Source organism: Diabrotica undecimpunctata, chromosome 7, assembly GCF_040954645.1.
Source record: "Diabrotica undecimpunctata isolate CICGRU chromosome 7, icDiaUnde3, whole genome shotgun sequence".
In the NCBI taxonomy this organism is placed as follows: Eukaryota; Metazoa; Arthropoda; class Insecta; order Coleoptera; family Chrysomelidae; genus Diabrotica; species Diabrotica undecimpunctata.
This window is the reverse complement of record NC_092809.1, coordinates 99,866,186-99,891,285: the sequence shown is the minus strand read 5'-3', so window position 1 is coordinate 99,891,285 and position 25,100 is coordinate 99,866,186. Positions and strand designations below refer to the sequence as shown.

At 31.6% G+C, this 25,100-nt stretch overlaps 2 protein-coding genes across 4 annotated transcripts in view; one reads left to right on the top strand and one right to left on the bottom strand.

Annotated features, from left to right (window-relative positions):
- Positions 1-2,597, bottom strand: part of Exo70 (exocyst complex component 7) — a 43,349-nt gene extending 40,752 nt beyond the window's left edge. Inside the window, exons 1-4 of the mRNA XM_072537877.1 lie at positions 2,434-2,597; positions 2,210-2,375; positions 1,957-2,156; positions 16-130 (exon numbers count right to left, since the gene is read on the bottom strand). Of these exons, the coding sequence (XP_072393978.1) occupies positions 16-130; positions 1,957-2,156; positions 2,210-2,375; positions 2,434-2,484 (532 nt within the window). The 5' untranslated portion in view covers positions 2,485-2,597. The remainder of the gene's footprint in view (positions 1-15; positions 131-1,956; positions 2,157-2,209; positions 2,376-2,433) is intronic.
- Positions 2,598-3,907: 1,310 nt separating this feature from the next.
- The window catches only part of Ipk2 (Inositol phosphate kinase 2), a 76,991-nt gene continuing 55,798 nt past the window's right edge, over positions 3,908-25,100 (top strand). For 2 of the 3 annotated variants that reach the window (XM_072537873.1, XM_072537876.1), the window contains exons 1-2: positions 3,908-4,094; positions 24,185-24,208. The gene's annotated coding sequence lies outside the window, so the exon portion shown is untranslated. The remainder of the gene's footprint in view (positions 4,095-24,184; positions 24,209-25,100) is intronic. The other variant, XM_072537874.1, reaches the window with a different exon arrangement.

Sequence of the window (25,100 nt, the reverse complement as noted above, 5' to 3'; positions counted from 1 at the left end):
TGTAACAAAACTTACCGTCTAAATTAATTAAATCAAGTAGTACCACTGGTAAAATAGGAGTGTTATATTTATCCAAAATTAGTTTAAATTCTGCATTCAATTTGTCACTACCTTTATGGAAAAATGAAGTCTAAAAATAAAGAAAAAATAGTTAAAAATTCAGAGGATTGATTAAACAATATAAATGTTCAACATTAATATAAAGTTTTGGTTTTAAACTTTTATTGGCATTAAGTCAATCAAACAGAGATTGTTCGTTTTTTTATTAAACAAGCAAACCTGCTTTATATCTATATAAATGTATATATTAAACAAAAAAAAAATAAAAAATTAACATCATTGCTAGACATTGATTGATAGATGTTATAAACATTTCCATCACATAGAATGATATTTTACTGTAAATAATTTCAATAAACTTTTTAATGAAAACAATCTACAACATGTTATACGTAAATTGAAGGGAGAAATTGTTAATTTAAATTAGATGACTTTAAATAATGGAAAATGTGGTTATCCTAATATAATACACTTGTAGATATATAAAATAAACAAGTGCTTCAAGGGATTATGTTACATTTTTTCTAGAATATGATTTTGTATTTACGCTAAAGCTTACTGAACTTGTCCTATATTCTATATCCTATAATCATATATCTCACTAGTTTTTAATGTTTTTAATATATATATATATATATATATATATATATATATATATATATATATATATTATTTTTAACATCATTTACTTGTAAATATCACGGCAAAGACGCATCTGGTTCCTTTGTGATACTACATTTATAACTCTTTATTGAATTTCAAAGAAATATATTCAACTCAAATGAAAACAATTAATCTCTTAAACTATCTAAAGCTTTTTATTTGATACAGATATGGTCATATAATTTTGGAATTAGCATTATCACTTTTAAAAGACTGAAAATATATCCACCAAAAATGTGGCCCTCTATTCCATGCGTCACTTTAAAGTTGATAGTCTTTTTTACATCTTTGTGCACATTTATACAAATATATAAACATACAAAAATGTTGTTACGATGTGTAGTATAGACCAATACAAATGGCACAACACAGATTGAACCTGAATTTATGAAATTTTTAGGATGTGAGAGAAAAGACTGGTTTTTGGAAATATTGCAATAAGTATGGATAGCAGAGAAAATGCCTTAATAATGGGAAATGAATATACTATTACTGATCTTTAAAATAGGAGACCAGTCCAATCTAGCAAGCTCTAGAGTTATTTGCCTTTCAACAATGTTTATGGTATATAAAAGTATACTGGAGACATTATTAAAAGGTAACAATACAAAATAACTATGATTATAGTCCAATGGTCGAAGAATTTAAGAGACTGGTTTAAATGCAGTTCTATAGAACTCTTCAGAGCAACAGTAGATAGAGTAAAGATAGTGATGATGATATCCAACCTCCGATCGGGAGACAGCACTTAAAGAAGAAGATAGTCCAATAGAAATTAATGAACAAGAACTTAAAAAAGTATCAACTTATGAGTACCTTGGAAGCATAGTATCAAATGATGGAAAGATTTATTTAGACATAAACTCACAGGAAAAATAAACCAAACTATGTATATATAGTACGCAATAAATAAAACCATTCTGGGCAAAAATTGACTCTATCTAAAGTCTAAAAATCTAATTTAAAATGCAATGCCACTATGTATCATTAATTCATAACAATTATCATCAATAGAAATGAAATTCCTAAGAATGATTGGAAGGAAAACAATGTGAGAAACAGAAAAATGAAGATAATAATTGAGATAAAATAAAACAACTTGAATGGTTTGGGAATATAAAAGTAAAAATGCAAATAAGCGAAAACTAGAAAAATGAAATGGGAGCAAAGAGAACAACTAATTCTTATATATTTTTTGAAATATAGCATATATTGTGCCAACACAAATCTTACCACATTTATCAGCTCAACACTCTGTGGTATGTTCTTTTCAAAATACTTTTGTGCATCTGCTAATCTTTCAAGAGCATGTATGTATGATTGAAGATCAGTTCCACCTTCTCCTGGTCCTCTCTCAATTATAAGTTCAACATCACCGGAAACCTCATAATGGCTTATAACATTGTCAAGTAAATGCAAGGTAGGTTCAATATCTACAAAATATCAAATAAACATTTTAACATATGAAACACATTCTTAAACTTACTGCATTGAGCTCTACGTAGAGTTTCAGTTTCATTATATACTGGTAAAATAGTGTCTTCTAGTCGAGATAATCTCTGTTCAAAAGTGTTTAAAATATTCCCAATTCCTTCAGTCAGATGTGCGCTTTTGGCCAATCTTTCTTGTAAAAGTAATAAATTTGCCTGTTCCTGAAACAGTGACTGTTTTAAATAAATATTTGTCCATATAATTTATGAATGGTTTTACCTTCTTAAGTTTATTTGATATCTCTATTTTTCTTTCTTCAATTAAATTCATTTTTATCGTTTTTCTGCATACTCCCACAAATATTTACTATACTTTGACGTTTGCATAACCTCACTTCCAATAATCGCTTACTGTTTTGACAATTGATGACGTCTATTAGCAGAGAATACTTTTGGGAGTAAACGGAGTTATTCCTCAAATATTCAAGTTTATGCTCATTATTTAGGATTTAAATAAAAATAAATATAAAATCCACAAATATATATATATATATATATATATATATATATATATATATATATATATATATATATATATATATATATATATATATATATATATATATATATATATATATATATATATATATATATATATATATATATATATATATATATATATACTCGTATATACCACGGTTATACTTTCTTTTTGTTAGAATACTTTCATCTATTTGAACAGTGTATCCTTCTCCACCTGCAATAATAAGAATGTAAAAAGTAACTAAATGTTAATATTTTTTATTGTTATTTTACCTTATACAAATGGTTCTTCCTCTTGTAAAAGTTTCCAAGAAACCACATTTTGCAAACACCGATATACCTGTATGACAGATTGTTTTTCCAATTTTATTAATTCTGCGGCACTTTTAACTGGCATGTGACCTGCCCGAAACCACATTACATAAAATAGAGTTAAGACTGGTACTCTCAATCCTTCAAAAAATATACCTGTACATACGGAATACATTTTTTGCATTTACTGCACCAAAAATCATGGTTTAATTTATATCCATTTTTCTGTCTCACTACACATAGACGTCGACATTGTCTTTTGATGTCGAATATTTTGCAAATATTGAATTAATTCAGTATCGCTCTGTTGTGTAATATTATTTATATCAATAATAGAATGCACTTCCATTTTTCAGGAATAAAAGCAAAACATAAATTAAACTTGTTTTGACAATTTATAAATTTCATCCAGAGATATTTTGATTTGTTTAATTACACATCATTTAAAATGTTTAAAACTGAAACAAACCTACCACAAAAATTGGCAACCTCGCACGGTCGCTGTCAAAACTTCAATGCAAAAAATCATAATAAATAAAACAGGTTATATGAGCAAAATTTATTATTTTGGTGAATATCAACCACTATTTAAAAATTATTAAATATTAAACACTAACATGATATAAGTAAAAGGTTAGCAGTAATATTTAAGTTTGTTTTATACAAATATGTCTTAAATTAGCGTGGCTAATAAACGGACCGGCACCCTTATATATTTATATTTTTATACTTTTATGCTTTCTAATATTATATTATTTATTGTATCTATGCTTTTATACCTAATTTATATACCTTATACTTTTACTTGCTCCACTCTCCCCATAGACTGGAGAGAGCAACGCTCGGACAGTGTCGTACAATCACCGATTCTCTTCGGAGCTAAAAATAAATAGATGGCCATGAAGTCAGAGTTTCTGAGGTTGTGCGAGTGTTAAAAGGGGATTTCATTGACTGGTTGCGAACATACCAGCTGCGGTTTCTCTTTCAAAACGTTGGAAAATGAACAGTTTGCACAGTGTACAATATCAAGTTTGTTTTAAAATTTCCCGTTTTTGCTTTGAAGTTGAATAGACTTTGCTGTTAAAGGTTAGTAGCTATGTATTTTTAGTTGTCCATGATTTTTTTTATTTCAATATTTGGAGCTTCTTTGTGCAACAGCTGATTTTTAGATTGTAATTTTCATTTGATGTGTTGTGCAAAATATAGTTGAATAAGAGAAAGTAGTCTTGACCTCATTATTTTCGCTTTTGTTCTTAATCTAATTTATTTAAACATACCTAGTCTAGACAAAGCTATAATTTTTTATATGTTAAAAGTACAATGTTATTCAATTTTTGCGCCGATTGAATGGAATAAACTGCGGTTAAACGAATTTTAATAAGCACTTTTCATATAATTGTTTGCTTCACTTAAAAGCAGGAATTATTTTTGTACTTTTTATTGTCAAGTTCACCAGTTGTTCAGCAGTTCTAGTAAATCCGGTTGAGGACAAAAATAAATCATAACGGTCGGAATACCTACAAGCTGTAAGGACAAAGAATAAGAAAGTTGATGTTTCGTTATAATTGGTAGGATAGCAAAACCAGAAGATACATTTTTGAATATCGTTATATTTGGTTAAAAAAATATGGTCAAATACAACATAAAAAGAACATTTTAATTGTATATAAGAAAAACAGTCTCAGCTAAAAAAGCAACAAGGAGCATATTGAAGGGATTGAGTAATATATGATTACATGGCAATGGCAAAGCTCCTAATGAAGAGAATGTCTTTTTTTTAAGAAATTCTTCAAGTTTTTAAATATCAACATTTAGATTTATACCTGTATATTCTCTATATTCCTTGATAGCATATTTTGAATAATTGTTTTTGTTTTGTTTGGTAAACACTTTTTGTATTCAATTTAGAAGTTGAAAAACCAGCACAAAAACCAAATAAAAAACATTTTGTTATTGTTCCTATGTATTGTATGTATTTAGAATTGTAAAAATGATATTTATAAATATAAAGTAAAAATTGTATTTTAAGTATATACATTATTAATGTGGGTATTGATTTCGAGAAGCAATTTCCTACATTAGATTTTGGCACAAGTATAAAACTGTTTCAGATGAGTATGTATAGTCATAAAATATGGACAACTTTTGTTAAGGATCACAAACTCTTTAATACAGGAATTAAAAGGATCATAAACCATTAAATTTTCTCTTTTGTAATGCTTACAGGGATAGTTTAAAATGTTGGTTTTATTTCTAATCTGTTTTTGAAGTTAAAAAAAAATCGTTACAGATTAATTTACAACATTGAGATTTTCTGAATAATGCTGGAATTATGTTTCTATCATCTAGGTTTAAGATATACGCTGATGAAATTTAACTTTTGATTGTCACTCAAAACTAGCCTGTATCCAAATTTTGGCCATTCCCTATACATTAATTTACATTTACTTTGATTTCTGGATTTGCTTTAAAGTTATGAATGATTGAATAAATCATTGCAATTTCTTTGCTTGTTTTATTTTAAATACTGACAAAAATTATGCAACAAATAAATGATAATATAACAAACAAACAGTTGAATAAGAAAACAGTCAACTAATTTGTTAATAAAGGGTGTTGCTACCTACAGCTTGTACCATTGCTAGACTATTTATTCCTGAGGCATTACATGAATTAGAGTTGAAATATCATCATCATCTTCAGCTTGACAATTTTCCATGAATCCTGGTCTGTTCTAAGATTCTTCACCATTCTGTTCGGCTTCTGATTTTTAGTATCCCTAGAGTTGAAATATACTCCTGCAATTATGTCATTCCATGTCTCTATAAGCACAACATATAATTCATTTTTGTTTTCTAGGTGGTGTCTTTCGGAACTTCTGACTCTTCTACCTAAAAAGTTCCAGACATGCTGTCCAATATAATTTCTCTATTACAACTTCAACTAGGTATTCTGTAAAACACCTGGCATAATGATATCTGATATTGTCTTGCATTAGAATAAAGTGTTGTTGCCTATAAAATAAGAATGTGTGGCAATGTGATCTGCTAAAATATCATTAATGTATCTTCATGCTGTCGATTCCTACATTTTCGACAAAAACAAGCCCTTTCTGGCCTTCCGTGAATTTAATTTAGCAGTCTCCAGTAAACTATTTTGACAATGAATAAAAATTTCTCAAATAGTCATCAAACGATAAATAGAATGAAACAATCTGTATTATAACAATTTTAATCATTGCCTACAACAAAATTTAAAAAAATTCTTAACCAATATTCTCGATATTCTACAAAGTAGTGAATTATTTTTACTTGATGTTGTCAGAATGACATTTCCACTGCCTTTTTGCTCTAATGTAGAGTTTCAATGAACATAATGGCTGATCTAAATGTCATAAATTATGTTAAAATTGTTTGTTTAGCTACTGAGGAGTGTAGATAAGATATTTTACAAATATTGAATATCCACCAACTAACTTTTCCTAGTTAAACCACTGCAATTTATAATAAATGAATTGGTGAATTCAAGACTAGTCAATATCAGTCAAAACAGTAACCAGGAGACTTAAGAAGGTCAACTTAAATCCAAAACGCCCTCAGCTTCTTCCATGCCACAAATTTGTATATTTAGAATTGGTAAGAGCTCAGAATGTCTGGAATGTACATCAGAGAAGTCTGATAGACATAAGCTTGAATGACCAGTAAATAGTTCTGATGCAAATCACTTAGAACATGTATGGGGCAACCTGAGAAAGGTTTATATGAGCACAAAATACAGTTCCTAACTCAGTGCTCAATTGAGACTTGTGGCACAGTAGGAATGGAAAGAAATTAAATTCATCAAGACTTCATCAAAGATCTTTGGCACAGCATGCCTTGGAGGATATCATTATAGCTAAATGTAAAAATAATAAATTCCTCCAAGCAACATGTCAAATGCTCAGTGAACAATGAAGAAAATAGAGACAAAATAAAATATGCAATTTTTTGTCTGTAAATGTATGATGCCATAGTTAGAAACAATTTCAATTTGATTTGGAACAAATATGTTGCTGTGAAAGGCTGTAATAAAAAATCGGCACCAATACTTATCCATAAATTCCTGCTCAGTTCATAAACTTATGGAAGCAAACTGGAAGAAAAAATAAGGAAAATCAAAATTTACTTATGTCATCTACATTATGGTAAATGTACCTATGTGTGCTTTCTTCAAAACAAAATTTACTGAAATGTAGAAATTGTAGACAAAAGTATTTTTAACTTTATACTCTAGTCGTCAGAGACGCAAATGCCACTGAACCTCTAAAAATCATATGAACAAGCTGAATTTTGCCGAGAATATTAATTTTCTAACCTCAAAAAAGGTGCAAAAAAAGTTTACCACTTTTACCTCCGGGCTTCCCCCTAAATCACCCTTTGTAGGGGGTTAAAAACGCAAAAAATAGATTTAGCAAGAATCTGTACGCCACAGAAAAAAATGTTTGAAATAAAAAATTTAGCTGAGATAATTTTAAACCAAAATGTTTATTAGCCTTTTTTGTATAGAATGAACCGTCAATTTTGAATGTCAGTTACGCGCGCAAAATCAATATTCAATAAAATTTGCATCAGTTCGATGGTAAAAATTCGATATCCTTTGTTTCCAGTGACCTATCGACAAAAATCAAGATGCGTTTTAAAGGTAAAGAGTTCAGAATTCGTATGTAATTTTTGTATTTTGCCGCAAATAAACTCGCCGTGTTAAATAAATAAATGTGGTGCGATTTTTGCCACTTTTTATGATTCTGATGAGATCAATACGCTATTCCTTTCATTGACTGGTCACTATGAAGTTTCAATTATTAGAGCCTAACCTTCAAAACTTATAGCATAATTTTTTAGTTTTGAGTTTTGGCAACAAATGTGAGGTATTTAAAATATGCTTAAAAAACGCTGGATTTGAACTTTCAGATAACAAATGATCTAAGATGTTTAAAAACTTTTTTTTTCAATTACACTAGTACGTTTTTCAAAAGAAACAAACTTCTGCTATAAATTACACGCAAAACGGTCTTCTTGGAGGCATTTCCCGTGGCGTGCGATTGTGTGTAATGTAAAACATTAAATTCTGCGTTTTTTATTCATATTTCAAATGTTTGTATATTTATATAATTTGTTGCCACAACTCAAAATTGAAATTTCATGTCATAGGTTTTAAAGATTGATGTTCAAAAATGGAAATTTTACTACGACTGGTCAATGAAAGTAATCAATTTTATTGATCTCACGAGAACCGTAAAAAATAGCAAAAGTCGCGCCACGTTTGTTTATTTAACACCTTTATAAAAACTGAGTTTATTCTCGGCAAACTACGGAAACTGAACATCTTGATTTTTATCGATAGGACACTTGGATAAAAAAATATCGAATTTTTACCGTCGCGCTGATACAAATATTTGTAAACATTGATTTCGCGCGTGTAACTGACATTCAAAATCGACGGTCGCTTCAAGCTTTGTTTCTGACAGAACCGTTCATTCTACAGAAAAAGTGCTAATAAACATTTTTGTTTAAAATTATCTCAGCTACATTTTTTATTTGAAACATTTTTTCCTGCGGCGTACAGATTCTTGGTAAATCGATTTTTTTGCGTTTTTACCCACCTACGAGGGAGGTTTTAGGAGTTAGAGAGAGCTTAAAAGTGGTAAACTTTTTTGCATCTTTTTTGGGGTTCAAAAATTAATATTCTCGACAATTTTTAGGTTCCAAATTTCTGACGACTGGACTATTAAGGGTTTACATAGATCTTTTATTTTCAAAAAATCGATTTATTTTTTTATTCCATATGAAAGTAAGGGCCTGCGTAGCGCAAGCGGTAGGATGCTTGACTCGCAAGCCGGTGGTCCGGGGTTCGAATCCCACCGCCGGCAAGAACACCTAGACATTTTAAAAATGTCTATAGGCCCCAGGTCGACTCAGCCTGAATAAAAATGAGTACCTTGGGTAAAACCAGGGGTAATAATAGACGTTTGAAGCGTAGCACTGGCCATGTTACCTTCCTTGTATACCGTAGGCCCTAGATATAGCAGACTACCCTGCTATACTCCCAAAGCCGCGACAGCGGTATAAAACGGGAGACTATTATTATAATGAAAGTATTCACACCAAATTTGAAGTAAATTCGAGCAATATTACCGGAATTATAGTGATTTGAATACCGCGCGGCCGAATCGCGTTTTTCTCGAAACTTTGCACAATTCAACTTTATATTATTTTTTCTTGATTGAACGAAGGAATTTACAAAAAAATAAAGTTTTAACTTTTGAAATAAGTTTGAATAAATTTTCGTCCCATATTTTTTAGCATTTTTCCGATTTTCATCTTTTTTAAAACGGGTCGACCGATTGAAAATCCCTTTGTTCAATCACCAATCAAAGATGAACCGACCGAGCGGTATTCAAATCTCTATAACTCCGGTAAAATTACTCGAATTTTCTTCAAATTTCTTGTGAATACTCTTGAAGTACTATACTTTCATATGGAATAAAAAATCGATTTTTTGAATATGCAAGACCTATGTATGTAACCTCCTAATGAGTGAGTGGATACAGTTTCAAATTCTAAACTTTTACAAAGATATGGAAAGGGATAAACAAGAAGAAAAATTTTCAGATTCGTTTTTTCTAATCGTAGTTATTTTTATTATAATCATCTTCTGGTTGATTTAGAGTTAAAATTTGTGTTTTATTCCGATTTCCTGATTTTTTATTTAGTGATAAACAATCAACTGCTTTAATTTTGAGAAGGTGCATTGAATTATTAAGATTTGCGTAACTCAATAGTTCAATTAGTACATTAATAAAATGGTCAAAAATGCAAATGTGTAAATTTGTTTAATTTTTACTAAAAGTACTACTCTGGTCATTCTGTAAAAAACTTTAAAATTGTTTTCCTTCAAAACTACAAAAATCGAGATGCCGTCTATTATTTCCAAGATACAGATACAGTTTCATTGCAAAACCAAATCATAAACATGTATTATTATAGTGTGGCAAATATATTTACACAAATTCCCATGTTGTTAAGTAACATTCGATTACTATTCACCGCATTTATGCCAACATAATTTATTACATATCGTTATTATCTCATATGATAACATTATTGAAAAGTCCATTTTAATCTTATTAGACCTTGACACTTTGTATCATAAGTTATAAAATGCTTACTTTATTGTATTTAAAAAACCGATATTTGTCCCTTTAATATCAAATATGAAGATCGAATTTGAATGACATATCATGTAAAATGATCATAATGAATATGAAACAATTGGGAATCAATTTGGAATTTATCTTTTTTTACATTTATACCTATTATTAATAAATACTTTAGTAAGAAATATTGCGAAATATATACAAATATTCTTTAATATCAGTTTATTTGCACACGATACATTTAATGTGCAGAAAAAGGTAAAACAAGCAGCTGGTCTTCAAAAATTAAACACAACTAGCAAACTGCAAGATCAACAGGGGAACATAATCACAGATAAAAATCAAGAATTATGCATATGGGCCAAATACATACAAGAACTCTTTGATGATAATAGGTCCGAACAACCTCCGTCCTACATATTATGTAAACACTTAACAATCACATGAGATGAAGTGGAAAAAGCAATATCACAACAAAAGATGGCAACGCTCCTGGACCTGACAATGCATATGCTGAACTCATAAAGCTATTTAACACCGATGGTACTCAACCACTAACAAAAATATTCAATGACATATATTTACACGGCGTAATACCAAGATCGTGGCTAAAGTCAACGTTTAATGTTCTACCAAAGAAAACAAAATCCGTATCCTGCAATGATTTCCGGACCATCAGCTTAATGAGCCACATTTTAAAGTTATTTCTAAAAATCATACATCGAAAGATATATAGACTATGCGAAGAAAAAATCAGCCGTACACAATTTGGTTTTCGGAACGCAGTGGGTACGAGAGAGGCTCTCTTTACCATACAAGTGCTATTTCAACGATGTAGAGATGTGAATTGCGATATTTATACATGCTTCATTGATTACCATAAAGCATTTGATACAGTAAAACACGACAAGCTGATGGGGATATTAACAAATATTGGAATACACACCTGTGATCTAAGAATTATTAGCAATCTTTACTGGAAACAAACGTCGTCTATCGGTACAGAGGCAGGCGAATCCGATGATATCAAAATCAAACGTGGGTCCGACAGGGATGTACACATATGTCCAAAAGTTTGGAATATTGGAATATTTCATCTTTTTATTGATTTTTTATATAAACCCTTGTGAATAGTTAAACATCATTTGTTCCAATTCTCAACAATACTAAATAAATCTCAAAACCAGATAAACGATATGTAAAAAAATTATTTATTCTCTTGGAGTGAAAAACTTACAATGTACAACTTACATTTAAAAATAAATTAGTATAGAAAAAAATAATTTTTAATAAAACTAATAACTAGTATTTCCTCCATTGGCCTGTATGCATGCCTGTAGGCATTCTGGCATGCTGCCGATCAACTGGTCGAGCTGGGCTTGCGGAATTCTCTCCCATTCTTGACGAGCTGCATCTTTTAGTTCTCGAAGTGTAATAGGGCGATTGTTTCGCTTCTTGATGCATGTTTTGAGAATGTCCCAAGCATGTTCAATAACGTTCATGTCAGGGGAATTCGAGGGCCACTGTAATGTAGATATTCCGTCTTCTTTCAGAAAATTTTGTACTGCTGCTGTTCGATGAGGAGGTGCGTTCACATGCATAAACACAAACTCATCACCTACTGCCCCTCGGAATAGACGTACGACAGGATTTAAAACTTCCTCGATGTACATAGCGCCAGTGACTCTTCTCTCCAGAACCAGCAATGGCGTCCGTGTACCACTCATAATACCACCCCAAACCATAATACTGCCACCTTCAAATGGGACACGCGGTTGGGCTGTTTCTAGTCGGGCTTGTCGTCCTGGGGCACTCCAAACCAGTGTTCTTCGCGAATCAGATACCAAGCTAATTCTTTACTCATCAGAAAACACCACGTTATTCGAGTTAGGACCATGAAGCACCATTTCTCTAGCTCATTGCAACCTTACTATTTTGTGTGGTAGGAACACCTAGCGGTCTTCTACGATACACATTTACCGCATTTAGTATGCGTGTTATTGTTTGCCGTGAAATATATTCAGTCCTTAAAGCTTAGAAATTTCTCTGGATATACCACTTGTAGATTCCAGACGATTTCTACGAGCTATCAATGTTATTTGCCGGTCTTGTGCTGCTGTTGTACATCGACATCTACCACTTCTGGGACGATCCTTGACGTCATTTGTATCTTGAATTTTTTTTTAATTTTCGATTCCGCACTCCGGGTAACATCAACAATATTTGCGATATACCTTTGACTAAAGCCCTGTTGTAACAAAGCAATTACTCTAGATCTGTCAAAATGAGATATCGCGTTTCTAGGCATTTTTAAACGGCTCAGTTCAAATTTAAACAAAGACTGAAATAATATGTAAATACGCTAATCAGTTGAATGTGAAAAAAAAACGTACAAAAAGGATTCAAATTTTTTATCATTTTCATTTAAAAACGCTCTAGAATGAATATCAACAAGTTTTAAAACCACCATAGGCGTAGATATATTATTTGTACGTATTCCAAACTTTTGGATATGTGTGTATACTATCACCCTTGCTGTTTAACATATACTCTGAGGAAATCTGTCAAGAAGCAGTAGAAGATGTTGAAGCCGGAATTCGAATTAACGGAGAATGTATCAATAACAATCAGATACGCGGATGACACGGTGGTATTCGCTGACAGTTATGAAGCCTTCCAGGAGTTAATGAATAGAATCACAGAAGTGAGTCCGAGATATGGTCTTTCACTGAACATTAAGAAAACAAAATGTATGGCGATCTCTAAGAAGGAACAGCAAATTGAAAGAATCAGTGTGAATGGTCAACCAATAGAAAGTGTAAAAACATACACCTACCTTGGTACCGTTCGCGTCATAAAAAACTGGTACAACTCTTATTACCGAAAATCATGTTTTTCAAGTTGTGTAAGTTGATCTTGTCACATGTGTCATTCTAATTTCTAGGGCACTGTTGCCAGTTCAACGAAAATATTATATGAAATCAGCTAATAGCAGGGCTGTGTGACAGACCGCCAGTTTTGAGTATTCTAAAAACTAAAACATCGAGCATTCTCGATCAGTCAGTCACATTAAATTTGTTTAAACATGCATCCTAAAAAATTCTCATATTAATTTTGTAATTTTTCATTATCTCAATTAAGTACTCATACCTTGATTTGTGTTTTATTATAATTTATGAAAATATTTCAATTCAAATATAGTGATAGATAAAATTAATCTAGACATAACTTTAAATTATTATAATAAAACATTACAGTGAGGTATTGGATCTGTCACTTTATAATCTACGTAGGATAAAGTATAATGTTAGTTTTTGTTAATGTTATCGTTCATATAATAAATAATAAATTAATTTTGGTAGTTGGCCTGTGACTAAACTTATTGCTACAAAATACAGTTCGTGTTCGCTAGGTAATTGAAGTAAAAAATACGAACGTCAATAAAAATTGGGATCATTCCCTAGAAATAAAATCTAGGATAGAGAAAGCAAGATCTGCATTGCAAAAAATGGCTAAGCTATTCAAATGCCACGATTTAGCAGTAACCATAAAAATCAGGTTACTACGATGTTATATCTTTCCTATACTATTATACGGAGTTAAGTCGTGGACTCTCACAGACGCTACCTGTAAGAAAATTTAGGCTTTCGAAATGTGGCTTTATTGTAGAATCCTGAAGATATCCTATACTGACCACGTTACTAACCAGGTCGTTTTATTAAGAATGCAAAAAGGAAAAGAGTTGTTAACCACAATAAAAACAGCCGAAATTGAATACCTCGGTCACATCATGAGGAACAGCGACAGGTATCGGATGCTGCAATTAATTCTTCAAAGAAAAGGAGAAGGAAAACGAGGACCAAGAAGGCGAAGAATGAATTTCCTGACTGAAAAATCTGCGAAAAAAAAACTGAAATCTTTATACTAGGAGATTTAAACAGCAGAGTAGGGAGAGAAGAAAATAACAGAATCGTAGGAAGATATGGGGAAAAAATAACCAATGACAATGGAATGCGTCTTGGAGATTTTTGTGAAACAATGTTGCTCAACATGATGAATGGATTTTTTCAACATAGAGACATCCACAAATTTATATAGATACAACCTACTAGGAATTTGTGCTCGATAATCGACTATGTAATCCAACGTCAAATTTCCCAGCTGAAAACAACTGTCGTAAAGGTATACCGTGGATCACAATGTGGATCCGACCATCCTTTACTTTAGTAATGTGCAAACGTTAGTAAACAAGAAGAAAACTGCTTATCAGAAATATATGTCAACGAGAAAGGAGGAAGGTTACAAGATAAATAAAAAATTAAATCGAGATGTAAAAACAGAAGTAGTGAAAAGTAAAAATGATGTGTGGGATCGAAGATGTGCACTGGTCATATGCTAGACTATAACAAAGCTCACATTTTGGCACAGACTGATAACTACAAAAGTAGATTATTTCTTGAAATGTATTACATTAACAAAAATAAAAACACTTTAAATTATAAAACGGACACTGGACAGTTAAGTAACATATATTGTAACATATTGAACAAAATTTATAAATATTAAAAATAGCCAACATTCATCTTAATAACAACTAACCTTAATAATTCATCAAATAAATAATATTCTTCAAACTTTTCTTTTATTGTTATTTTTATTTTTACATTTGAAATAATTTTAATTTTTTATCGTATAGCTGTAACGAACGTGCTTAAGACATTTTAATCTTGACATTCAATATTTCAAATACTTCAATGTCAGTTTTTATTTGCGAAATCTTTTAAATTCTGTGAGTGTTTTAAAATGTATTTGTACGCCATTTTTTGTAATGTTCAAATTGTTTTTAGTTTACTCCTGAGGAAGCTTTTAAATAAATGGAATAATATTGAGTAATTTAGAAAAAAGAAAGATTTTTATTACAGACCACTGTACCCGATAATTTGAACGTATTTATATATATATATATATATATATATATATATATATATATATATATATATATATATGCGAGGTTCCTACTGCCTCTGCGCTTCTTGCATTTCGACCGCCATCCTTTTCTCCATTCATTCGTCTGCTTTAGTGGCTCTATCTCTCATTATGTGCCGTAAATTTTTTTCCCAGGCAACTGAAGGCCTTCTCCTTCTTCTTCTTTGTTGTAGTATGTAATTTAAGGCTTTCTTTGGCCATCTATCTTCATTCATTCACTTCACGTGACCATACCACACTAGTTGTCTCGTTCCAATTCTGTCTACACTGGAATATACAGTATTTGTCCTCCTTCTAATATTCTCATTTCTGATATGATCTTTTTTGGATACACCACACGCTCTCCTTAGAAAATCCATTTCTACTACTTCTAACCTTTTTCTATCTTTTTTCGTGATCTGCCAAACTTCTGCCACATAAGTTATAATAGGCTCTACATCTTTAGACCATAGTAGGGAGTTTAGAATATTTACCGCTTTTTTTCCCTGCTGCGTTCTGTCATTCTGGCAGATGATAGAGTACGGCTATGGTACGCCACGGGATATTCACGTGACTCATCATCACGTTGACTAAGCACACATCCCACCCCGTAAGAGCTGGCATCACACGTCAAAAATATATCTTTTTGTGCACTGTAATGTCTTAACACTGGTTCTTTCGCTAAAATGTCTTTTAATAAACCAAAAGCGTTTTGTTCTTTGAAACGCCACTGCCAGGGAACGTCTTTTCGGAGCAGTGCATGTAACGAATTCGCAATTGTTGCCTTGTCTTTTAGAAAAACATGACAAAAATTTAATCGGACTGGAGACCATGCATCAGAATGAAGCAATCCATGTTAGGAATAACTCTGCGAGACAAAGTAAAAAAACAAAGAGATCAGGTTAAGCACCAAGGTGATTGAGATCGTCGAAAGGATAGGAATAGACAATAGAGATGGGCAGGACACGTAGCTAGAGTGGCAGCTTAGCGATTGATTAGAATGGAGGCCAAGGGAAAATAGCAGAAGCGTCTGTAATATCAAACAAACTCTTTAAAATCACAAGTAGGTACTATGATAAACTTATTAGGGTACCATTAATTTGCAACTAGTTTGGGAATATCGCTAAAGTAACGTATCAGTTTCTCCGAATGGTCAAAAACCCAAGACCAGATTATGAGGGATTCAGTAAATATATACACTTATGGTAATTTCCCAGAGCTCACTGACTAGAACTACATTAAATTTTAGGTAATAAACTAATCTGATTGTAACAAATATTTTGCAGGTAAATATAAAGTAAAAATTTGTTTCAAAAATTTTAATCTTTTCATAACCTTATTAACATGGAACTGTCTTTAATGCTGAGCAAAAAAAGGTAGAACTGCTAGACAATCAAACATTTCCGCTTAAAATGTGCATTGCACATGAATTATATCAAAAGGCTTTACTGTAAATAACATATTACTACTGTAAAAAAAGTTTATAAGGACTAGTGATTTTGTTCCCATTCTGCGACGGGGATCCAATCAATTGTATCTACAATCACTCCACTTAATTTTTTCTGTCTTTCTCCTATTTAAGGCTAGGACGACAACAGAATAATATTTTAATCTGTTGTACATCTTTCATAACAAATAAGTCACTTTTGGAGAGTCGCTGAACTTTTTGCGTACAGTAGTCTTATGAAATCGACCTACGTCTAAAACCAGCGTAATTCAAGTTTGGCAATTTATTTGTTAAGAAGGCTCGAGTTTTGTATTATATTTTTACCGATCACCAAATTCGCAGCCATTTTTTTATGATCAACAAAATTAAAGGAATTAAAAATTAAATTTTTAAAATAATAAACTTTTTGCATGAAAGGGCCGGCCTTTTCACCTCTAGATAAATATCTGAAGGATACACATTTATTTATAAAATAGATATATAAATGCCGTCTTTTCACGTTAAGTTATGTTGCAATTACTTATCTGTAAGATAAATGTAAAATTTATTTCGAAACAAATCAATATTTAATTCATTGTCAAAGAAATCACAATAATGTTAATATCTCTTTTGATTATACAATTTGTGGTGGCAGGAATAAATTAAATTATGTAAAGAAAAATTTAATAACGAATAAAAAAATAATATATGTTTATGATTATGATTCTTCTCAGGTTTTTCCATAACACTAAAATATTATATAAGGTTAGCTCAAACATCTTCAACTTCAAAAAGTTCAGTAATGTCTTCATTTATTATCTTAATTTTGATCTCTCGCTAGGTTATACTCGTAGAATGTTGCTGTAATCTTTTCAAACTCACAGCCATTTTCACTGGATGAAATAGTACATAAACCTTCTCTTCCATACATAAAAAGTTATGTTGCATATCTGGTTCTAATATGAAATTCATTATAGAAATTGGATTGTTTAGTGGACTTCTTAAAAATGGCTTTACTTTATAATCAGAATCTCCTTGTAAGAACCCATTTCTATTATCTCCATTTAAACTTCTTAAATGTTCAATTCTGCTTCAAATATTATATTCTAGCAATAAGTTTATAAACATTAAACATGATACTGATCATACTCTACGATTTCGTTAAACCTTATAATATCCATGTCTCTAACCTACAGTAGGCAACAATATTGTTACGAACATACTTTTGGCATGGCCCAGGTAACGGTTGCATTGCATCTCTAATACTCTTCGAAAACATTCGCGATGTATCGAGTGCGAGAGAGAATAGCCGGTCACGTAGGCGAATTAGAGGTGGGACAACGCCAGAATATTCTAGAACATAGTAACTTTGTTATATATATGTAACGTTTTTAGGAGTGAGTTTAGTTGATAAGAGAGTACCGAACTGTAAACTATAAATAAATATATGTATATAAATTCGAACCGCTCGTTTTATTTAATCTCGCTACAGTTGGTGTTACGGTGTGAGTAAAAGAAAATATAAATTCAACAGTGACTTTTGAAAAAGACTTTTGAAAAAAAAAAGTATTATTCGTCGGGAACATCCGCGTAGTGATCTTTATATGAAAGAACATTTAAAAAGTACGTGTGTGCCTGGCCAAAGATGCTGCTAGTAGAACTTTCAGTAAAACAGTTGCGTGAGCAGCTAGAAGAACGCGATGAAGACTGCAGTGGGTCCAAGAAGATACTCCAAGAACGACTAAAGACTGTTCTCAACAAGAAGACCCAGAGACATTCCAGTTCCAGTCAGCAGACGAAGCCGTTTTAACTAAAATAATTGATGGAAAATTCGAGAATGTTTCCAAAAGATTCGATGAAACGTCTCAAATGATAGAAGAATCTTCTAAAAAAAATGATGATAAATTCGAGACTGTTTCCAAAAGATTCGATGAAACGTCTCAAATGATAGAAGAATCTTCTAAAAAAAATGATGATAAACTAGAGAACGTTTCCAAAAGATTCGATGAGAAATTCGAAAATGTATCTCGAAGATTCGACGAGAAATTTGAAAATGTTTCTCAAATGATGGAAGAAACTTCTATAAAGAACAATGAAAAATTTGAAGAAGTTTCTAAAACATTTGATAAAGTTGACAGAAGAAGGCAAAGAATATACATGGAGCGAAGAGTGCCAAAGAGCTTTCGAAAACTTACAAATGGCTCTGACCAGCGCACCGATTTTAAGCTACCCTAGACAGGCAGGAAAATTTGTGTTGGACACCGATGCAAGCAACAGTGCAATAGGAGCTGCTCTTTCCCAAATCCAAGATGGGCAGGAGAAAGTCATCGCTTACTTTAGCAAAGTCTTGTCAAAACGAGAAAGAAACTATTGCGTTACCAGGAGAGAATTGCTAGGCGTAGTGAAGGCTTGTGAGCATTTCCATAAATACTTGTATGGCAGAAAGTTTCTTCTTCGCACGGATCACGCTGCTCTAAAATGGCTCCTACAATTTCGTAATCCAGAGGGCCAGATGACAAGATGGTTAGAACGATTGCAAGAATATGATTACGAGATCGAACACAGGGCTGGCAGAGTTCATTCAAATGCTGATGCCCTTTCGAGACGGCCGTGCAGTGCAAATTGTAATCACTGTCTTATATTAGAAGAACGACTTCATGCAGAGCTGGAGAGTCCTGTAGATTCCGCCATCCTGTACCTACCTATAGAGTTGCTGATCGGGACGATCAGATTTAAGAGGGGAGCAGTGTTACGAACATACTTTTGGCATGGCCCAGGTAACGGTTGCATTGCATCTCTAATACCCAGAATAGCCGGTCACGTAGGCGAATTAGAGGTGGGACAACGCCAGAACATAGTAACTTTGTTATATATATGTAACGTTTTTAGGAGTGAGTTTAGTTGATAAGAGAGTACCGAACTGTAAACTATAAATAAAGATATGTATATAAATTCGAACCGCTCGTTTTATTTAATCTCGCTACAATATTTAGGTTATATTTTTGATTTCGCGATAACCTACAACATAAAAAGGAACTTCAATTCTTCTTCTTCTTCTTCTCGTGCCACTCCTAGCGGAGATTGGAAATCATCATTGCCACTGCGACTTTGTTAGCAGCGCGCCTAAAAAGTTCAATCGAACTACACCCGAACCATTCACGTAGATTACGAAGCCACGATATTTTTCTTCTTCCCACACTTCTTTTGCCCTTAATTTTGCCCTGCATGATATTTCTTAAAAGTTCGTACTTTTCACCTCTCACAATGTGCCCCAAGTATTCCATCTTTCTAGTTTTTATCTCATTTAGAATTTCGCATCTTTTGTCTAAAGTTTGGAGTACTTGCGTGTTAGTGACGCGGTCCATCCATGATATTCTGAGAATGCGCCTATAGCACCACATCTCGAAAGCTTCGATGTTTTTTGTGGTCAACTGTTTTAGTGTCCAAGCCTCTACTCCATACAACAGGGTAGAAAAGACATAACACCGCAGCATTCGTATTCTTCAATAAACACAATTTATTTTTCGGATAAGTTTTTATTCAGTACTTCATTGGGCAAATAAATATTTTATATATTATATTTCAGTCAGGTCATATTATGCCAGGTGACGCTAGAATTTTAAATCTAAACTAACAACTAAACTAACTTTAAATTATTTTGTATTAAATCGCACTTTAAAAATATTAATAATCAGATTAATATGTAATTCATATTTTTTGTATTATTAATTAAACGTATCGTTTCAAAACCAAAATATGATTGACTCTAGGTTGAAATGTCAGTAGTTCAGATTAATTTGTTCAGATGGCGTTAGGGTTTTAAATCGAAACTAACATAAAACTTTAAATTATTTTGTATTAAATTCTACCTTAAAAATATTATTAAAATTAATTAATCATTATATTAATATGTAATTAATACAGTATTATTAATTAAACGTATTGTTTCAAGAACAAAATATGATTGAAATGTCAAATGGTGGTAGTTCAGATTTCTTTCCTAGATGGCGTCGTTAGTTTACTGGACAATCGGTGTGACCTGTCATCATAGCCTTTTATATAGATAAATTTTTTAATTCAACATAGAAAATACTTGTTTCATAATATTTTCATTACTAGAGCAATTTACTTTCGTATTTTTTATGCTGTACAGTAAAGTGGACCTTTGGGTGTCGATTGTCTAGCGATAATCCAAAACAGTCACAAATTTATAAAATATAATTGAGTTTCATTGAAAAACATAAATCGTAAACATAGATTATTATAGTTTGCTAAATATATTTACACAATTTAATATTTTGTTAATTAAGATTCGATTAGTATTCACCAATTGATGTAAACATAAATTGATTACATATCTTCATTATCACACACGATAACATAATTGAAAAGTCCATTTTAATTTCATTAATCCTTGTCACTTTGCATCATAATTGATAAAATGCTTACTTAATTATATTTAATAAATTAAGAAAAAACTGGAATATGTTCCTTAACATCAAAAATTTAAATGATTCGACGGTTGAATTTGATTCATATCGTGTCAAATAATGATCATCATTATATGAAAAAATTAAGAGTCAATTAAGAATTTATCATATTTTATATTATTCATGTATACATCAAGAACTATTACGAAATAGATACATATAAATCGTATTTTATATAATATTTATTTAGAGTCTCGCATGCAATTATATTTTATTATTACTATTATTATTTAAACTATCAATTCAAAGTAGTTATTTTTAAAGCCACCTTACATTGGCAATCATTATTGTGCAATACTCATTGCTATCTCGTCATTCAATTTACATTAAGGTGATACAATGCATTACAATTTCCTCATCGATGTGACATTGATAGTGGATTTACTATTATTTTGCTTTTCTCACAATTTTTGTATTTTTTAATAAAGTAAACAGATAAGAGATAAGGTAAAGACTGGTTAAAACATAATTTACGTAAGGGAAATGTACTTAAATTCCAAATATTGTCATTTGTATTTGATTAACTTTATAGAAATTAATTTTGCATTTAATGTGAATCAAGGACTGTCATTTAAGACAATCATTTAATGTGAACCTTCTTTATCAGCGGTTGTAGCCTGTATATGTTGTTGGCAGCTGTGTTTAAACATTTTCTTCACTGAATAATTCTCTAATACTGTTAAGCATTTTATCATCGTATTTTGTAGTAGTATGTATACATATCACATTCTCGATTGTGGCGTTGAATACCTAGTCAGACTTATTTACTACTCATTAGACCTTCTTCTCTTCTTCTTCTTCTTCTTCCTCTTTATAAACAATTCTGCTTGTTCATTGGCGGATTAATACCTCTATGGAAGGTTGTCATTCCATCTTTTGCGCGGTCGTCCGATACTTCCGTTACTAAGGATCCTATATGGCAATTGAGGAATGGGGAACAGTCTTTGAACGTGTTGGCAGCTTCACATACCTTAGGACACAAGGACTTTCGATTGAAACTTCTGCAGGATTTCAATATTAGATTCGCTTGCATACCCCCACAGTTTAATGCCATAGGTCCAGATGGGTTTTAGAATTATTTTTTGCACTACTAATTTATTTTCTAGTGATAGTTCAGTTCTTCTTCCAAGTAGCTAGTAAAGTTGTCTTAATTTTAATCCAAGTTGTTTTCGTTTATTGAAGATGTGGTTTCTCCAAGTCATCTATCAAGATGAATACCAAGGTATTTTGCACTATCAGATTGCGGTGTATCTTGATTGTTTAGTTGTACAGGTGGACATGTCAGACGTTTAGTTGTAAAAGTTACATGGTTTGATTTACTTTCATTAACTTTGATTCGCCATTTTTTAACCACATCTGAATGGTGTTTAAGTGGACCTTCTAGATGCTTCGATCAAATTTGTGTGCGACGAGAGGATGACAGTGTCATCAGCAAATGTTGCCAAGGAACACTGACCAGAAGGGGGTAAGTCGGCCGTTTATAATAAATATAAGAGTGGACCAAGCACACTACCTTAAGGTACACCAGAGTTTATAGGTCTCAATGCTGTTACTATTGTACCGTATTTTATCTGGAAATGTCTGTCTGTTATATAGGATTTGAATATCCTATAGTATTGAGATGGTAGTTGTTGTTTAATTTTATACAGCAAGCCTGTATGCCACACTTTATTAAAAGCTTGTGTGATGTCCAAGAAGACTGCAGAACAATACCGCTTTTCCTCCAAATCGTTGTTTATGATATTAACAACTCTATGCACTTGGTCAACTGCAGCGTGTTTTTGTCGAAAACCAAATTGGTAGTAAGGAACTACGCAGTTTTCTTCTAGGAAAGAATCAATTTCTTTATTATTTGTTTCTTAAGAATTTTAGCAAGAATTGGTAATACACTAATTGGTCTATATGAAGTTACGGATTCTAAAGGTTTGCCTATTTTATGGATTAAAATAACTTGAGCCAGTTTCCATTCTGAAGGAACATATCCTAATCTTAATACTGCGTTGTAGATTTGTGTTAATAAGAGGATAGCATTTTGTGGTAATTGTCATAAGACGAATCCAGTAATCAGTTCATAACCATGAGCTTTCTTTTTATTAGTATTAAGTATTGCGTCAATAATTTCGGTTTTTCTAAAAATTTTAATAGGTCCTCACATATGAGGCGGAAACATGGACTCTAACGCAGAAGGACGAAAGACTTCTGGGACTATTCGAGCGTAAGATACTCCGCAAAATATATTATGTGTCCGGGCTGGACACATAATACGAGTGCCGGACAATATGATTGCTAAACAGCTAACGACAGGAACACCTATAGAAAGAAGAAGCAGAGGCCGACCGCGAATTAGGTGGTTAGATGGAATTGAGACCGACTTAGGGATACTAGAGATCAGAAGATGGCAACACGCTGCCAGAAACCGAACAGAATGGCAACGAATCTTAGAACACGCCGGGATCCACAGAGGATTGTGGAGCCAAAAATGATAATGATGAATAAAATGTGTTATATATTGGGGTATTTTAAAGTAGATATCAAATTCTTTCTTCTAAAAGCCGGATTCAGAAATAGTGTTCCTTTTCTGAAAAGGTTTTTATCTTTACTCCGTCACACAAGAATGACCAAGAAGAAGAAAAAGAAACAAGGTTTCAACTTGAATTTAGGTCCTTGGTGAATTTAAAAATAATATCTTTTACTCGAAAACGATCAAGTTTACAGAAAAATTACAAAAGACCTATTTTGTTTAGAATGATCCAAAAATTAAAAAAAAGTCCGGACCGAAAAAATTGATTGTTACAATTTGTTTTAAAAAAATTACGAACAAACCCGAGCTTTTCACCTTGTCTATAGATATAGTGAAGAGCAAATTAAAATTCGATATAGAAAAAAAGAGTCTAGTGAGATTTTTAGTACCTTTTGTTGTGTAAATCAAGCTTTTAAAAATGTCTTGCTGGTTTTCTTAAAAAATTAAAAGTTTTAGCGATAAAATACCAGAATATTCGTTTTTATTTAGATCTAGTATTTAAATTTATTACTCATTGTAATTCTTAATGTTACCACTTACATGATGTTTGATTACTTACTTTAGTTTTTTTCTGTTTAGATTGCCTTCCTGTGTTATTAAGCCGTGAGTATTTTTCATAAATATTTCCGTTTTCGTTGTTTAATTTTAATACAAACTTTTGAAATAAATTGGTATGTTGTTTAAAGTATTTGATATTCGTATTTATACATATTCCAGAATAAGTATTTTTCATTAAAGAAAAATTAACATTTTATCGAAATTGTTTGTGAAACGGTTTGAAAAAGAGCTAACTTTTTAGGTTATTAACGTTTATAATAACTTTGATATTTTTTATGTCACGCGCTTGTAAGTAGGCTCACTGAAAAGATAGTAAAAAAAAACACAATCTATAAAGATTTAAAAAAAAAAGAACCATCTATGATCTTCTAATAGGAACCAAGATAGCGTTTTTATTAAAATCATATTTTCATTGTTTATTAACATGAAGAGCTGAAAATTTAACCGATTAGAAACGAAGATCCATTTTATGAAAAAAATTCTATCTTGGTTCCTATTGTTCATAGAAGGTTCTTTTTTTTAATTTCACCATCACTACTTCACCATATTTTTTCACCATCTTTATCTAATTATTAATATATCTTAAAATTGAAGCCTCAGAGAATCGATTATGATCTGTTAACTTTTTCGCCTCGACTTTTTAATTTTTATGAACTTAGGAACTTTTTTTGGTTATTTAGGCTCTAAATGTTATTTTTATACGATTTGCACTATTTGTCAAATTTATTGATCTATATTTTTATTTATCACTATGGGACATATATGTCCCACCAGGTTATAATTATGTCACAGTAGTTGCAAAACTCAATGAAAGGAGTAAACACAAAAATGTTTTTAGTGTAAAAAATCATATACTTAGTCCAGTCGTCAAAGATTTGACCCCTAAACATCATAGGAACAAGCTGAATTTCGCCGAGGATGTTAATTTTGGGATCCC